General features: G+C 49.5%; 1 protein-coding gene across 1 annotated transcript in view; it reads left to right on the top strand.

The window, feature by feature from the left end:
• Positions 1–18456, top strand: part of STARD9 (StAR related lipid transfer domain containing 9) — a 117936-nt gene that overhangs the window by 68071 nt on the left and 31409 nt on the right. Inside the window, 10 exon segments of the mRNA XM_043919124.1 lie at positions 898–975; positions 1388–1459; positions 4421–4600; positions 8219–8270; positions 8599–8736; positions 9446–9528; positions 9651–9754; positions 14805–15001; positions 15441–15897; positions 17997–18256. Of these exon segments, the coding sequence (XP_043775059.1) occupies positions 898–975; positions 1388–1459; positions 4421–4600; positions 8219–8270; positions 8599–8736; positions 9446–9528; positions 9651–9754; positions 14805–15001; positions 15441–15897; positions 17997–18256 (1621 nt within the window).

Here is an 18456-nt window from a genome sequence, read left to right as displayed (position 1 = left end):
TTGACTTCTTTCTCTTTGTACTCACCCCAGTGGCCAGACTTCAAGTGGCCAGACTCACCCCAGTGGCCAGTTCTTCAAGTGATGAGGGAGCAAAATTCTTTCTTTCTCATATCCCGACTGGCTTCATCCAGTTGCCTTTTAAAATAATTTATTTTGGGTATTTCCCTATTGCCACTGATGTGAAGATCCCTGGTACACTATTGCCACTAGAGGAAAGCTCACTTAGAAGTGTCTGCGTTTACTGCCTTTATTCTGAGTTTATGTTGCTTTATGCCTTTTTTCATATGCAAATTGCAGTGACATCTCTGTTTTGGGCTAAAAGTGGCATATGAGGAGTTTTTTAGCCTTTAAAGTTGAATTAATGATGAGAATATTCTAAAAGTTCCTCATCTGCTTTGCAGTTTTTGTAAAAAGTTCCAGGGCAGGGATTACAAATGGATGGCCCATGTAGAGCTCATCTATGGATTGTTTTAAAGGGCAGTGTATCAATAATTATGCACTAAGTTTAGTCACACCTAATACTGGAAGATTAGCACCTAATACTGGAAGATTAGCATACTGTTGCGTTTGTATTACCTGCCTGATGTCCTGCTCTAAGGCAGTGATTGTGAGACTTCAGTGTGTATCAGAATCACTTGGACAGTTTGTTAAACCAGCCCTGAAGACTATTTAGTAGGTGTTGGGGCATTGTGGGGAATGGGGGTCCACAGATTTCGTATTTCTCACTAGCTCTTAAGTGAAGTTCCTGCTGGTCCTGGGACCACACTTTGAAAAGACTGCCCTAGAAATTACTCCAAATGAGTAATCTGCTTCTTCCAAGCTCATTGCGAGTAGCACCTCATAGCCATTTGAGCCCTCATATCAGTCAGTGGTGACCGAGTTCTCTCTGTGTTTCAGGATGCAAATGTGAAGTTGATCAGAGAACTCAGGGAAGAGATTGGGAGACTGAAAGCCATGCTGCTGAGCTTTGAGCTGGTATGTGGGCATCAGGACTTTTCTGTCCTCGGGAGCCCCTTCTCTTCTGCAGAGGATCTGAGCCCTGCTGCATTCTGTGTTCTCAGTCAGGTGATGCTTGAAGAGCAGAGTGGGAGCAGAGACAGGATGGGAGTTACTGTGATTACCTGTGTAGTTTCAGAAGGGATGCTTCATCTCTGCTGTCCAAAGGGCATCTGCCTGCATGACCCTTGTTCTGTATGTGGGCAGATATGGGATATGAGGCCCTCCAGAAAAAATTGCCTCGAATTCTCCTTCTTTGTTCCACTCTGAGCCCAATACTTAGCCGTCTGATTTGTTTCTGATTTTAACAATAACGTCTTTCCTTTATCTGCACCTTTCCTTCCCAAGAGTAAGTGCTTCCCATGAAGCACATCTCTCTCTCTTTGTGCAGAGAAGCTTCCATTCATTGAATGAGGGAAAGGATGAAAACCTTAAGGAGCTGATTCTCCAAAATGAATCGAAGGTGGGTATGTTGGGGGCGCTCTGTTGTGCTTCACTTCACCTTGGGAACCGTTCTGACTCCTTCCATCATTCCTGGGCCAGGACTGCTCCCTCATCAGGACAGAGAGGTTCTATCTGGAGAAAACTTTTGTCTTCATTGAGCCTTGAATTCGGGGATGTTTGTCTTAGGGCTGCTGATTGGCTTTCTGACTGCTTTGTTCTCTCAGGGGATCATGATAACTCCTTTCAGACAGTATGGTAGCCTAGAAAAGAATTCAGTTCAGTTCAGTCACTCAGTCATGTCTGACTCTCTGCGACCCCATGAATCGCAGCACGCCAGGCCTCCCTGTCCATCACAAACTCCTGGAGTTTACCCAAACTCATGCCCATCGAGTCGGTGATGCCATCCAGCCATCTCATCCTCTGTCATCCCCTTCTCCTCCTGCCACCAACCCCTCCCAGCATCAGGGTCTTTTCCAATGAGTCAACTCTTCGCATGAGGTGGCCAAAGTATTGGAATTTCAGCTTTAGCATCAGTCCTTCCACTGAATACCCAGAACTTATCTCCTTCAGGATGGACTGGTTGGATCTCCTTGCAGTCCAAGGGACTTTCTGGTAAATAAGTAAATCAACTGAATGACAGGTATTCACTGAGCACCAAATAGGTGTTCAGCATGATGCTACAGGAGACACAGAGAAGTCCCTGCCCTCAGGTGGCTTGTAGTCTAGTTGGAAGCATATTTAGAGAATGATTCAATGCAGTAACTTACGTGAGTTAGATGGAAAGAGCTCCAGAAGGAAGAAATCATGGTGGCTTGGAACTTTCATTGACATCTTCACTGCTGGAGTAGGAAGGCAGAGAATTTGAACTAGACCTTGGAGGATGGATAGGGTCTGTTAGGTAAGGAGGTGGGCTGAGGTGTCAGGATAAGCGAGGGATGACAGTGGCAAAGTCACAGAAGTGAGAGAAGAGCTGGTGTGCGAGACCATGTGGACACATGCAGCCTGAGGACCTTGGAGCCAGTCAGGATACGTGCTCCTGGCAGAGGCACTGAGGGGAGGAGAGGGCCAGTTTAGGAGGCGTGTACTTGACATAAGCAGGCTACTCATAGCTTCTTGAACCAAGTTGGTGACATGATTAAGGAGTATATAGGGGGAAATTAATATGACAGTTGCATGTAGGATAGATTGAGGCCTGGAAACAGAGAGACCAACAAGGAAAGAGACGGTTGTTGTGACCCTGTGAGGGTGAGTATATTTGGGGAGATTGAATCAAGTGGTAATTCCTGGAGACATTTAAAAGGAAGAAGTGGTAGGCATTATTTGGTGACAGGTTGGATTTAGGTCTTGTAAGTGAATGTCCCCGTTTCTAGTGTTCTACTGCATCATCCTTGTATGTTATTACAGTATCCTGGCTATGTCAGTATTTTGTTACTCAAACGAAACTTGAAGACTACTTCAGATATTCAGAAGTTTCTCAAAAATTCTGTGTTTAGCTATATGTTCTGATTTTTGCTTCATTCCAGGCTCATTAGCATTTTTACATTATACAGGCTGGCAGAGTGGACTTGAGCCTGTCACTTGCTGGTCTTACAACCTTAGGCAGGTAGGAGTGGGTGATAAAGGTCGCCAGAGGGGTGGTGTCCTCTGAAGCACCTTCAGGGGAGTGTGCCCTGCCACCCACCTCTGCCAGCCCTTCATAGGTATCCTGTAGTTTTCAAACTTCAACTTAATGATTATAACATTAAAAAGAATGTTTCAGAAATTCCCTGGCAGTCCAGTGGTTAGGACTGCACCTCTGCTCCAGAAGGTGTGGGTTCAGTCCCTGGTAGGGGAACTAAGATCCTGTAAACCGTGTGGCATGACCAAAAAAAGAGAAAAGAATATTTCTAGGATCATAAAATACTTGTACCTAAACTTGGCATGATTTCTTTTTTCTTAATTAAAAATAAATTTTAAAAAAATTTAAATTTTCTTCTTTATGAGATAAGGAGTTAGCTGAATCCAGTTCCTTTTCTGGTCTTCCTCAGTTCTTCACTTCCAAAGGAAGTTTCCTGCCCTGACATCAATTTCCACCACAAGAAGGAAAAAGGACCCTTTATTCAACATTGTTCCTTCACATTTCCCCAGTGGCCTTAGCCTAAGGCCTTTAAGCCTTAGTATATTTATTTTTAAAATCTGTTCCTAAAAAAATAAAATAAAATTCTGTTCCTGATCCATAGTAAGCCCTCAGTGTTTTATTGTTACTGCTGCTGTTACTCTATTATTGCGTGGTCTTTCGGACCAGTTTCATAGCCTTCGTTCTCCCTGGGGGGACCCCTCTTGGTGCTTTGTGGGCCTTTGAGGGGTGCACAAGCTTATATTAGAACTCAAGGATACACCTCTGGAAGTGTTAGGTCACAAGAGGACTCTCAGTGTAGATCACACAGGATGGTCGTGGAAAGAAGGGAATTTAAACAAGATGTCTGACTCACATCCCAACTAATTTGTTTTTTGATATTTATTTATTTATTTGGATGCATTGGGTCTTAGTTTTCAGCACATAGGATCTTTGATCTTCAGCATGCAGGAATTTTTAGTTGTGGCATATAGGATCTAGTTCCCTCGCCAGGGATCAAACCCAGGTCCTCTGCATTGGGAGCACAGTGTCTTAGCCACTGGACTGCCAGGGGAGTCCCCCAACTAATTTTTAAAAATAGCATTTATGGTGCTTTTTTCCCCCCTAAAAACAATACATGCTCATTACAGAAAACTTTAAAAATAACAGTTTTTGAGTTTCTATTTATAAAATTAATGATAACTATTGAGGAAAACTTAGAAAACACAGAGAGCTTACAGAGGAGGTGCAAGGGCCTGTGTGAGGCCTCGAATAGTCCCGGGGAGGAAAGTGAGGAAGTGATGCCCAGAAATGGGCCAGGATGGCATGGGACCCTTTGTCTGCTCCCCGTTCTGAGTGTCCAAGACCACCCCTCTGTCTCCACAGACAGACCAGCTGTCTAAAGACTGGGCCCGGAAGTGGAACGAGTGGCAGGCTCTCGTGGAACATTACAGAGTGGACATCAACAGGAGGCGGGCTGGGCTAGTCATTGACTCCAGCCTGCCACACCTGATGGCCTTGGAGGATGACGTGCTCAGCACAGGTGTCGTGCTCTATCACCTCAAGGTGAGCAGGCGGGTGTGCCCGCTCTCTCCCTCAGCTGCAGGCCCCAGAGGTGCAGGAGGGAAAGGCCAGTGGCAGCCGAGGTGGCAGAACTGCCCTCAGGAAGCCAGGCCTGCCCACCAACTGTGATCTGTTTCATTTTTGTATGAATAGAGCAGAAGACTAGAAATCAGAATTTGGTTTTCAGCTGCTACTACTGTCGCTCTTGTTTTTGCTTTCTGTGCCTCAGTTTCCTCATTTAAAATAAGAAAGATGCTGCTTATATTCCTTTTCTGGCTTCCTAAAGCACAGGAGTGCACTCCTGGAGGTGAAATCCCAACCTCATAATTCCACCAGCACTCCTGAGCCCTCCCCGCAGATACAGGCAGCTCACAGATGGCTTTCAGGGGCTAAAGGGATCAAAGGATAAGAAACAGTTCCCTTCTAGTACTTTCCCACTTCAGTCAACTCCCCTTCTCCATTACTAGGTTTGCCTGGGAAAGAAGAAAGGAGAGAGGAAGTTGATTTAGGAAGTTCAAAAAAAGTGTGCAGAACTCTGGAGAGCTGATGGGCTAAGGGTGACCAGGGTGTGACATTCAATCACCCAGAGAAAAGAGTGACGTGAAGCCCTTCTGCAAGGACCTGGCTCCCCTGGTTCTTTTGTCACCTGGAGGCCACCTTACTTCTAAATGAAGCATTTTGAGAGTTAGTGACACATGGTAGGTAGAGTCTTATATCCTGTCCTCATCAAAAGTGTTTGTCCTAATGTAGAAGGACAGTCCCCACAGATGGGCTAAACATACAATGAAGTGAAAGTGTTAGTCACTCAGTTGTGTCTGACACTTTGCAACCCCATGGACTGTAGCCCACCAGGCTTCTCTGTCCATGGGATTCTCCAGGCAAGAATGCTGGAGTAGGAAGCCATTCCCTTCTCCAGGGAATCTTCCCAACCCAGGGATCAAACCCGCGTCTCCTGCATTGCAGGCAGATTCTTTACCATCTGAGCCACCAGGGAAACATATTGTATGTGGCCAGGAGCCCTATGCTCACTGGAAATCCAGTCTGCAGTTTTTAATAATTGTCCCCAGCATGCTAAACCGACATTTAAAAGGAACAGAGTTTATGGGGATGTGTGATGCTGCCTTTATCCCTGGAGAAATTAGGTTGCTGTTGCTGCAGTGCCTGTGGTGGGGAGACTTCAGCAAGGCTCGTGCACTTATTAGCAAGTCTGTGTTCTGAGGTTGAGCCTCGGGGAAGTTGTCAGAGACTGGGCCTCCCAGACAGAAAGTTAAAGTAGCTTCTTTTTTGACAAAGCATAAATCATCTCAGTGAAAACGCCCCAGGCAGAAACGGCTGTGACTTTAATAACAAATCTAAACACCAAAGGCAATCGATCGTTCCATTAGTCAGAGCCATAGGGAAAGATTGGAGGTCAGGAGAGACCAGATGGAATAAAACGCTTAGTATTTGAGTAGAGCTGATGTGATACATTGACTGGATGTGGAGTGAGCAGATGAAGGCAGACATCATGTGACAGAGTTAGGTAGTAGCAGAGGGTTGAAGGATGAAGGGCAGATTGAGCTGGAGGCAGGAGATGGATGATCCTGGGTCACTGGCGTCCTAGCTGAATCAGTGCACTGAGGGTCGCTCACTCCCTCACACACTGATAATGAACCTGGGGATGAGGTCCCAGTCTACTTATGGTGGGGAGGAGGCTCGTCTAGGTTGCAGTGCATGGGCTTCTCTAGTTGCAATGTGCAGGCTTAGTTGCCCTGAGGCATGTGGGATCTCAGTTCTGAGATCACGGATTGAACTCACATCCCCTGCATTGGAAGGTGGATTTATAACCACTGGACCACCAGGGAAGTCTCTCAGTCTACTTCTCATCCTGGCATTTCTATGAGTTTTTACCCATTTCCCTCCTTTTCACTTGTTTGCATCCTGGGTTGGGTAGCAGTATAACAGTAGTCATTCTAGATTCTCTGTTTTTATTTGCTAACTTGGTTCCAGACCCAGACCTAGTCCCTAACAATGGCCCGGGAGCTGTTTGCCTGAGTCATCTTGGGAGGCAGCATGGGTGGGGAGTGGGCAGCCGAAAGGGTGGAAAGAGCACGGGTTATTGATATTCTGGACTTCACCCTCATAACTGCCTTTGTGCTGCTGTTCCTCCCAAGAAAGAGGCATAAAGCAGCAGAGGGGCAGCAGGCGCCAGCTCAGCCCACATTAAATGAGATGCCAGCATGTTTTGGGTGGTTTCTGCTCTGCATATCCAGAGGCTGGGATGTGCTGTGGCCTTTATCCCTTTGGGAGGAACGTGCCTCATCACTGGGGCTGACCCTGACCCCTTGAGAGCAGTCTTGACCCCTCTCCCTCCGTTCTGGCTGGTGGAGTCTGGAGACTGGCATCCATTGGCTCGTGTGATCCTCAGTGGCTGAGCAGAAAAGCCTGGGTTCTGGAGGGTTGTGGGTTTTGAGAGGGAGCCAGATCCTCATTTATTACTTCCAGGAGTCTTTCTTCACAAGCAATTTTGGGAGAGCTGCAGGGCCCTCCCTTCTGGCTGCTGACAGTGAAGCCTAGCATGGAACTTTCTAGTCACTTAAAAAGCATCAGTCACCAGGCAGGTGGTTTGGTGAGGTTGGAATACCATGGGCACAGGACCAGGAGAGAAATGAATTCTAGCCAGGGTTGTCCTGTGTAGTATGTGGGCTCCCAGGGCAGCTTATTTCCTAAAAGCTTCAGATTCCTCCTCTATGCAGAGGATCATACTACTACATTCTGGGTGTTAAAGTATTAAATGAGAGATGTCTGTAAAGCACTCAGCATGGTGCCCTGTACATAGGGGATAGTTAGTAAATGATAAATACAGCTCTAGACTCAGCTGTAGACTCGCATCTCTTGCCATGTCACTGCCTTCCTCAAACAGAGCTGTGTGCTCTTAAACTGCATTGTTAGAGTTTCTACTAACCCAGTGATTCATTGATACTAACTCCAGTTTCCACCTCTTTTCTTATATTCTCTTTCAGTCTTTTTTGATTCTAGATGTGCTTTCCTCCTTTTTGTGTTTTACTCTTCTTAGAATCTGGTGTCTGTTAAACTTCATCTACGGATCAAGAAGGTAAAAATCCTGTGCTTCCATACATAGTCATAGAAAGCATGTCTCTTTGAGACTGACTTGGACCAAACTTGGGCCACACTAACCTTAGTTCCTGGGAGAAAGCCATACTTGTGTGCCCTCTTCCTCAGACTAGAGAAGCTCTGACTGCCTAAATCGAGGCTACAGGACAGAAAGGAGCTGGCCAGTTCTAGCTGCTGCTGCTAAGTCGCTCCAGTCGTGTCCGACTCTGTGCGACCCCATAGATGGCAGCCCACCAGGCTCCCCCGTCCCTGGGATTCACGTTGCAAAAAGCTGGTGATGCTCTGTTCTGCACTGTTTTGCCCACACCTTCCCAGGGGCATCCTGGGCTGCATAGTGAGTGGGCAGAGCAGTCAGAGCAGCCTGGACCGAAGCTGAGAAGTGGTGTGGAAAGGAAGCTGGGGTGGGCATGGGGAGACAGTGATGGTGCTCAAACAGGTGGACTCTCCTTTGGGGCAGGGCTACATCCCTTTTTATTCTCCTTAAAATGGCTTTGTTTTTCCCTTTAGGAGGGGACGACAAAAATAGGAAGGATTGACTCAGAGCAAGAACAGGACATCGGTGAGTGACAGAGTGTATAGGTCTGATGCTCTGTGTAGGTGTCCATGCCTGACAGCTTTCTTCCAAGGAAGCTGAGGGTTCAGAGAGGAAGGAATCTTGGCGTTCTGAAGGGCTGCTCCTCTTTTGCTGCCAGGCTGGGGGTCTTGGACACGAGAGGAGGAGACGCACACTGTGGGGCCATCTGGGTCTGGATGGTTTCAGGTGGTGGCTCCTCCTCTCCTGTCATGATGTGAGATCTTCCAGAAGTGGATTCTGATCTCATCAGAAGAATGGCGGAGATATTTCCTGGGCTATGCCTCCACCCGGGTGACGCCTCTGTCGTCTCTAGTCCTGCAGGGTCAGTGGATCGAGAGAGACCACTGCACTATCACCAGCGCCTGTGGGGTCGTCATTTTACGTCCTGCCCGCGGGGCCCGCTGCACAGTCAATGGCCGAGAGGTCACCTCCTCCTGCCGTCTCACCCAAGGTAGGACTACCCACAGCCCAGTTTATGCCAGGATGAGTGGTGGGCCAGCTCTGTTCTCAGGAACCAGACCCAGAGGGCTCAGTGAAGCAGGCTTTAAGGATGGAACCCCCAGCCTCTGCACCCAGGGACCTGAAGATTTCCTAATACAGTCCTCTTCCCGTAAACAGAGAAACCCCAAGTCCAGGGCCCCAGAGTAGAGAATGACTCTCTGAAATTTGTACCTGTGTTTGTTTGCTGTATATCCTTGGGAAGGTCTCTGAGCCTCAATTTCCTCATCTAGAAAATGGGGATAACAATAGAATCATTGGGAGGATTGAATGAGCTAATCTGTGTAATGTTCTTAACAGTGTTCTTTTCACTCAGAAAATACTCATTATGGTGATTAATGTCATTATTACTACTACTATTAATCTATTCAGATTCTGTGTTCTTTGTGGGTGAACTTGGGTACCCCTTCTTCCATGAAGCATTCCCTGACTGCTCCACCTGGAGCTCCACTTGCTTTCCCCTGGAATACCAGAGCTTCTCCTGTTCATCTCATTAGTTCAATGCATATGCTGAACGATATCCAGGGAGTGCAGATCTTATTGACTCAGCTAAATGATCACCTTACTGAGGGTAGGACTTTGTCCCCCAGAACAGTGCCCTGCACATTACTGTACTCAGAACATAGCTGTGGCTTGAATTTAGTTTGGTGTCTATGCCACAGGAGCAGTCATAACCCTGGGGAAAGCACAGAAGTTCCGGTTCAACCACCCCGCAGAGGCCGCCATCCTTCGGCAGAAGAGGCAGGTGAGCACATGGTGTTCTCCACGTGGCTGTTGACCTCCCTGCTTCACTTTTCTGGAGGGGGAGCCGAGCTGTGTCTCTATCTGTTGGGATGGAGGTGATGAGGCTTCCTTCCTTGTCCACAGGTCGGAGAGGCTGTTGGCGGCAGTGGCTCTCTGGAGTGGCTGGACTTGGGTGGAGATGTCACCGCCTCCCAGATGTGTCTCTGCCCTTTGCTTTGGAAGGAAAGGTGAGAGAGAGTTGCTCGTTCTGCTGTGGAGCCTATTGGTTTTGCTTTTAATTCATTACAACATGGAGCAGGGAAGAATTGAGTGTAGCAGCCAAGTTGGGAATGAAGCCTGGCCTGAACCAACTTGGGTGAGTGGTCTGAGGATGGTGAGCTAGCCGCTCAGCCAGTGGGTGGCAGGGAAGTGGTCATGGTCCTCATTCACTTCCCCTTGGATATCACACTTCCTTCGTCACTGAGAGAGGTGTGTACTAATAGCACTTGATGTTTCCTGTCGCCACCTTCTCTGTCCCTAAGATTTACATGTGATGTGACTGTGGATATCAGTTGCTGCTTTCAGACCTGCTTCCATGGATCCCACTGAATTCTGGCCTGCCTGTGTGTGAGCTCACGTGTGTGTCAGTTAACTTCCAGGACCAGCTCCCTCTGAGTTTTTTAAGTTATTGTAGGATTGAGAAGCCTCTTTTCCTCGTAACCAAGGGTTCAGAAACTCTAGGAACAGCATGAAACTGTCTTGGGCTCCTGCCCTAATCTACCTGCTTGGCCTGCCTTGAGACTGTGGAGTGTGGAGTCAGTTTTCTGTGTGATTCATAGCAATTGCTTTTGTTCTTCACAGTCATCCTTTGTCCACTTCTGCATGGGAGCTCCCTCCCGGATCGAGATGCCTTGTGGGTTGGATACTGGAAACAGGTATCCTTCTGTTCTGAAAGCCACCAGTGTCCTGTACCTTGAGGACTTCCTGTAGCAAATGTCAGCAGGGGCCCTGGTGTCTGTGCGGCGGGGTTGTCCTGCGCCATGAACTCAGGGTGCCTGGGAGGGTTCTGACAGCCCCCGGGCTCCCACTGCTCTTTCCTCAGGCCAGGAGCAGTGATGGAAGCTGAGGAGAGTCTTGGGTCAGACCTTGATGGCCAGATGTTGGGTGAGGATAGGAGCGCTCTGAGGCCAGGAGGACAATGATCCAGGGCCTAAGGGAGGATGGTCAGTGTAGGGTGACTGGGGGCCCTGAGGAGTGGCACAGAGTGGAGCAGATCAAGACCAAGGTGGGCTCAGGACCGAAGCCAGGGCTCTTTTTTTGTCAGAATGACCTCCCTTTTTGTAGTGAAGTCATGAAAGGAGGCCTTGTCATAGGTAAGTTCTGTTGGGAAGACACACTGAAGCTGTGTTTCTCCCAGAGTCCCGAAGTTTACAGGAAATGGCTCTGCAACTTACTATTTTTTTAATTAAAAATATTTATTTTATTTTGGCTGTGCTGAGTCTTTGTTGCCACGTGGGCTTTTCTCTAGTTGTGGTGAGTGGGGGCTACTCTCTAGTTGAGGTGCTCGGGCTTCTCATTGCGGTGGCTCTTGTTGGGGACCACGGGCTAGGATGTGGGCTTCAGCAGCTGCAGCACGCAGGCTCAGAAGTGGCAGCTCCCAGGCTGTAAAGCACAGGCTCCATAGTTGTGGTGCATGGGCTGAGTTGCTTTGCGTCATTTGGGATCTTCCAGATGAGGGATAGACATCTCCTGCATTGACTTCTTTACCACGGAGCCACTAGGGAAGCCCTGGCTTTGCAACTTAAAGAGCCAGAGATACTTGAAGAGATATTGGCGTTGGGTAAAGTAGCCTTACCTCCTGGCTCTACAACAGAAAGCTGTGAGATCTTAGGCAAGCTACTAAGTCTCTGAGCCCGTTTGCTCGCCTCTAAGTAAGGGTGCTACCGTCTCTCTCCTGTGTCCTTGTGACTCAGGCCGAAGGAGCGGGTGCACATGGAGTGCTTCGCTCAGTGCCTGATACCCCACAGCCCTGCTGCCCTGGGAGGTGGCCTCCCTTTTGCTTTCCTGTCCTCGCATCTCGCCCTAGCAGACCCATTCACCCCAGAAAAACACTGGTCTTCTGTCTTTTTGAAGTCTTCTCAGGCTCTCTACCCCCATGGGCATGGATGTGACCTTTCAGCAGAACCAAAAATGACCCCTTTCATTCAGAGGACAGAGGGCGACTAGAGAAGCAGGCCTCTCCCCCTTGCTGCGTCCGATCTTCAGCTGCAGCCCTGGGAGCCTGTGGGCCGGGGTGGTCCTGCCCAGTTGCCTTCACCTGCAAGCGTGCGCCAGCCTCTGGCAGCAGTGGGTGGGGTGGGCTCAAGCCTGTGGCCCACTAGACGGGCTGGAGAGACCGTGAGGGGCCCAGCACGTTGTCAGCAGGGCTCCCCATCTGGGCGTGTGTCTCCATGAGAGTCTCTCATTTGCTCTTGGGTGGTGTAGGCTCCAAAGCCTCCTTGTGTCTCAGGTTTCCTTTCCGTCCCCTCTCTCTGGTGGGGCGCTTCTCTGCTGGGAGCCTGCAAAGCTAGTGCTGACTCCAGAGCAGGGGAGGTCGGCCCCTTGGCAGATATCTGGACCTGAGAGCAGTTTGTCCTTGAAGACTCTTTGTCATCCGTGTTCTTAGCATTGTCCCATTTGGAATTTGGGGAACTTAGCCTTAAGTGCCTAGAACCCAGGGACACTTGCTGCGGCCACTGTCACTGTCTCCTCTGCAAGTGGGTGCCACTGCGTTTCTGCTGTGGAAGCCTCCAGAGTTGAGCAGCCAGAGGGCCCGACGGAGTCCTGGCAGTAGCCAGAGGTGCTGGGATCCCCCAGGGTGAAGGGCACCATCTGAGAGGGACAGAGGTCATCAAGTGCAGGTAACTGAAGACTGGTCCTTGGTCATCTACCCAGCGTGGGGCATTAGGCCAGCATGTTCTTTTTCACTTGCTTTCTGGGAACTTGACAATGTGCTCAGCACAGGAGCTGTTTTTAGTCTGATGGTGTGTGACTCCTCAGGTGAATGTGCAGGGTCTGTGGGGATTCTTCCAGACTGCCTCTCTTTGCAGGCCTGCTGCCACTACTGGGTCTGCAGAAGCTGATGGCTAGCTACAGCTTTCCCTGGGGGAGGGTAAAGGAGCTGTCTTCTAGGGAGAAGCTGATTGTACTGGGTTGGAGAAACAGTTCGTTCAGGTTTCCATAACAGCTTGCGAAAAGCCCGAATGAACTTTTTGGCCAACCCAATAAATCTGAGAGTCAGGAAGGAAACTGGACACTCTCAGGGAATTCAGAATAAAGGTCTCCTCCCTGCCTCTTGTAATTGATGGTCTGGATCTTTGTTGGGTATGTCTTAAGACCCTCTGATGGGTTCAGATTTGTAATTCATCTATGTCCATGGTCAGACACAATTTGGAGCTGCGATGCAGGTATGATACATACAAATGTATGTATCTTACATACAGCCTAAAATGTTTTTCACCACTGTTTTTTCTGTTTGTGTGGTGTTTACTGGCTTTTGATTCCATTTGCTAGCCTCTGCCATACATGTTTTCTGTACACTCCACTGTGTGTGTTTGGCCTTTTGATCACAGCAGCAGCACCCATCTTCCCCAGAGCACCCTGGTGCAGGTCCCTGGACCCACTGCAGTTTGAGCCCCATACAGCCTCCTTTCCATAGAGGAGCCTGCCGCTGTGTCAGCTCCCACCCATGCTGCTGTGCCTGTTTTCACTCTCCCACCCTTCCATCCTTCACTGTCCTCCTCAGGTTACATTAAGACATCTTAATTTCTTCTGAGCCAAAAGTAGCAGACTTTCTGTGACGGGCCAGATTGTGTTTTACGCTTTGCTGGAGCTGTCCAGCTCTGCCAGCAAGACACAGAAACCCCGTAGACAATACATAAACCTCAGGTGTGGCTGGGTTCCAGTAACTAGGTTCACAAGAACAGGCTGTGGACCATGTGGCCCACAGGCTGTAGTTTTTGGACCTCTGCTTTCATTCTTCTCTACAAGGTGGTAAATCTCCTAAGTGGAGTGGACCCCTCAGAGCTCATTGCTCAGCCAGTTTGCCATCCGCTTCTGGTGTCAAGTCACTGAGTGAGTCTCTAAGCCTGAGAGCCGTGGACTCCTTGGGCTGGGATGAGGGCCGAGGGTAAGCTAAGCACGGCCAGATCCAGCTTATGTGTCAGCTTCCAGCAAACCCTGAACCTTCCTGGATGCTTCCCCTCTCACCCCAGAGCAGAGCCTCATGCATTTGGCTCTTTTAGAAACCTGAATGGTAGGAATTGACAGGTCCTGAAGAAACAGCATGGGAGGCCCATGCGTAGAAGGCATGTGAGACTAAGGGAGAGGGTAGCATGAGGGGAGAAGTTGTCAGTCTTCAGAGGAAGGCTCTGACTTGTCCATGGTCCTGCAGGAACCTGGTGGTAGAGTAAAGCATGACTGAATCTGGAATTTTCTTTTTCTTCTTTTGGTGGAGGTGCTGGGGCATGAATCTGAGTCCTTGTGTAAGCCAATAGAACCTTTTTAAATTTTGTATGATTGGAAAACTCAGCTATACTACAAATGATCAACTCATGGCTAAATCATGTTTCATTTATATCCCCAACATGTCCCCGATGCCTCCCCACTGGATCTAAACACATCCTGGATAGTTTCACCAGTAAATACATCAGCAGGTGTCTCTGAGAGGTGAGGTTGAGCCTAAAGGTCTTGAACCCTCTTGCAGGGCTCGCTTCCTGAGACCAGCCCTCCCCTGGGGTCCCTGGGGCCCACGCAGGTCAGTGTACGTCTGAGTTCCCTCTCCTCCCACTACTAGATAGAGAGGTGCAGTTGTGGGCTCTGAACGTGGATGAGAAGTTCTGTTCCCACCATGTTTCCAGAACTTCTGCTCAACTCTCGTTATACCACATTTTCAGCAGATACCTTTTTATTCTCTTCTTGTTTTTTTAATGACAGGGTTTCTTTATTTAGCTAAATTTTTTTTTCAACAACAAAAAAAAACCCAACCATTTTACTTATCTGTTTTCCTTAACCAAAATGAACTTGTGCTTCTGCTGAACCCACAGTCTAGGAACATGCTAACCTCAGGACTGTTCTCCCCTCCCGCACTGTGACATCACGAGCTGCCTGTGACACCGCGCCCGTGTGTCCCAAGCTGTCAGGAGTCCGGAGCCCTCTGCGCCCTGTCCAAGGCAGGGTTCCCTGGGAGGGACTGAGGCCACTGTGGTTTGTACTGAGCTGGGTTTGCATTTCCCCCGGGTGACCCGGCCCCTGTGACAGGAGAGCGCTGGGAGAGCAGAATGACAAGGACCACTGGCCACTGAGGGCTGGAGAGACGCCTTACGGGACCCAGATTCCGCAGCAGCAGCAGCAGTGCCTCGTGGGGGATGTGAGGCAGCAGATCCTAGTGGGACAGATTAGAGCCAAACAGGAAGCGAAGCAGGAACAGCTGCACGCCGGCCTGCAGGTTGAAGACGGTAGGAGCCTACTTGCCGTTCCCATCTCTCTGTGACCCCCAGCCTTCTGTGTTCTCTCCTTTGTTCTCTTTGTGATATGATGGAATCTATGGTATGTGGGGTTCTCTCCCCTCTTTTAGAGACCAGAGGCTCTTACAAGGGACTGGTGCCTCATTGGGGTGATGGGTCTCCTGCCTGCTCCTTTGTATGCACACATTTGTCCAGGCTCTGCTACTGGCCTGTGTGTGTGCCCACTGCCCTGCGGAGGCCAGGGGCTACATCCCCTTGATGTGTGGTCAGGGGGGCTGTCACTCTTGCCCCAGAGGGCCCTGTGGCCCTCATCCCACCCTGTCCACCTGGCCAGCTCTTCACTCTGCGCAGGTGCAGCTGTGGCCGGAGGTGCCTGAGTCCAGGGAGGGAGGGAGGGCTGACCTTCTCTTGGGGTGTTTTTGGTTTGCAGACCAGCAGTGGCTGCTCAGAGGAGAGACCTGGCTGGCCAGCTCGCGGCAGCAGCCGCAGCAAGACCACGCAGCCGAGAAAGAACTTGAGGCTGCAGCGCCTTCTCATTCGTGGTGCCAGACAGACCCCAAGACTCAGCCATCCCCCCAGGTCCAGAGCCAGAGCAGGGTGGTACACCCGCAGTTCCTGCGGAGACACGAGCGGAGCATCTGGCGGAAAAGAGCCTCATTCAAGCTGGAGAGGATCATCAAGAAGCAGAGGCTGCTGGAGGCCCACAGGGGACCTGAGCAGCTCAGGGCGCTGTGCTGGCTCCAGGATGACCGCCCCCGGAGGACCGCCTTCCCAGCCCTCCGCCCTGGTGCCCTGGTCCCAGGGCCTCATCGTAGAAGCAGGTTGACAAGCTGCAGTTCTCTGCGCTTCCGAAGGCCCTGCAGCTGGCACTCAGCCCAGTTGTGCAGGTACAGCCCACGGAGGCCGCCTGGAGGCACCAGCTGAGGTTTACAGCCCCTTCCCAGGGCCTCAGTTTCTTCCAGCAGTGAAATGGAAAGATGTGTCTACTCTTCTCTTGCTCATCACTTTCTCTCTCTTCCAACCACTCTTCTTTCTCTGTAGTTGGAATCTTCTAAGACTGCCCCTGCCCCACTCTGAGCGGCAGCTCTTGCTTCTTTGGTGACATCTCCTGAGGGAGACTCTCAGCCTCGTCTTCCCTGTGCTCCAGACCATGGCTGTCCACATATTCTTCCTTGTGTAGGTCCTGCCCCCTCCATCTCATGCTGCCCCAAACCGCAGTCTGTTCCCACACCCTTCCTCCTCCCCCTCCCACCCGACCAGCAGCTCCAGTCAGCGTCTCAACCCCCTACCATACTGAGCACATGGAGCGCTGTCTCTCTGACTCCTGGTTCAGCTTAGGATCCTCCTTTTTCCTTTCTCCTTCACTCATGTTCTGTCAAGGGGAGGATATGCTGTCTTCCAGACTGCTTGGAACAGAGGGCTGTGTCCACCTCTTTATATGCTCTGGGCCTCACACAGGGCCTCGCCCATATTAGGTGCACAGTTAGTGTCTGTCCGTGTTAACGTTTGCTCACCGATCACTCATAGTCTTCAGAGTATGTGAAACATTTCCAACACACAAAGTGGAAAGAATCATGTACCTGTCACCCATAGCAGGTGTCACGATTTGCTTTGTCTCCCCTCCTTCATGTTGCTGATGAAGTATTTTAGAACAACTCCTATACAGCATGTCATTTCAATCCTACAACAAATATATACAGTTCTGAAAAATAAGGGCTTCCCTTGTAACCATATTGTCATCACACCCAACAAAATTAAAATAATTATTCAGTATAATAAAAAACCTAGGCCATATTCAAATTTCTCTAGTTGCCTCAAAATATATATTTATAGTTAAATTAAGACCCAATAGGATATATACACTGCATGTGGTTATTATATCCTTCAAGTTTCTTTTAATCATCCTTTTTTGCTTTTTAATAATTTGTTCATGTCATTAATTTGTTAAAGTGGATCATTTCTATGCAATGTGCTGCTTTATAGATTTGTTTGTTTGACTCTTTATAGAGCCGTTTAAGTTATTCTTCAGTTCCTCATGTTGGAAGTTTTCCCTAAAGGTGTGATTCGATTCAGATTCCGTTCAACCTTTTTATAAGTAAAGAAAATGAGGAACACAGTGTACTTAGGGCTACTTTAAGAGCCAAGACTCTAGTCTGCAGTTGCCTTGTGTACCTGTAGACCCTAAAGGCCATGAAATGAAGTGAAAGTTGCTCAGTTGTGTCCAACTCTTTGCGACCCCATGGACTATACACTCCATGGAATTCTCCAGGCCAGAATACTGGAGTGGGTAGCCGTTCCCTTCTCCAGGGGATCTTCCCAACCCAGGGATCAAACCCAGGTCTCTCACATTGCAGGCAGATTCTTTACAAGTTGAGCCACAAGGGAAGCCCAAGAATACTGGAATGGCTAGCCTATCCCTTCTCTGGTGGATCTTCCCAACTCAGGAATCAAACCGTGGTCTCCTGCATTGCAGGCGGATTCCTTACCAACTGAGCTATCAGGGAAGCCCAAAAGGCCGTAGGGACCTAGTTTTAACAATTTTATTTATTTATTTTTGACTGTGCTGGGTCTTCATTGTTGCATGTGCTTTTCTTTAGCTGTAGCAAGCGGGGGCTACTCTCCGGATGCAGTGCATGGGCTTCTTATTGTGGTGGCATCTCTTGTGGGGCACAGGCTCTAGGGCATACAGGCTTTAGTAGATGTGGCATGTGGGCTCAGTAGTTGTGGCTCTCAGGCTCTGGAGCACACCGTCCATAGTTGTGGCTCAGGGACTTAGTTGCTCCGCAGCATGTGGGATCTTCCAGGACCAGGGATCGAACCTGTGTCTCCTACATTGGCAGGCAGATTCTTTACCACTGAACCACCAAGGAAGCCCTGGCCTAGATTTAAATCTCTTTCAGAGCAAACTAAGGGGGACTTTATATTCCCTCTGTCAGCAGGAAGTAGGGACCTCTGACTTCTGAGATGGCTTTCCTTGTCTCCACAGTGTTTTCGTGAATCGGGACCCCTCCACCACGTTACCACCTGTTGCTGACCCTCCTGAGCAATTCTCAGAAGAGTATCTGCCCCTGGCTGCTTCTTACCCCCCAAAGATAGGGCATCTCATCCAGCATGCCCTCTGTTCCTCAGGCGAGGGGCACTTCGGCACAGCCAGGAAGGCCCTGACCTGGAAGGGAGCCTCACCCCTGGGCACGTGCCTCACTGAGAGCTCCGAGTCGGCCAGTGTCCAGGAAGTGGAGAGAGTGGGTAAGCAGCCCTGTCAGATGGTGGCCCAGAGTTTAGCATCTCTGGGCCAGTCAGCTCACAAGCGAAAGCTGTGGGATAAGCTGAAGGTCCTTACCCCTTCCACTCAGACCAGGAGGGCTAAGGCCACACACCAGCAGGGTGGTGAACAGAAGGGAACCTTGGGCCCATGAGGCTGTTGAGGGAGCCAGTTGCAGTTCCTC

Source organism: Cervus elaphus, chromosome 12, assembly GCF_910594005.1.
Source record: "Cervus elaphus chromosome 12, mCerEla1.1, whole genome shotgun sequence".
Lineage (NCBI taxonomy): Eukaryota > Metazoa > Chordata > Mammalia > Artiodactyla > Cervidae > Cervus > Cervus elaphus.
Note: the sequence above shows the minus strand (reverse complement) of the source record. Positions and strands in the feature narration are given on the sequence as shown.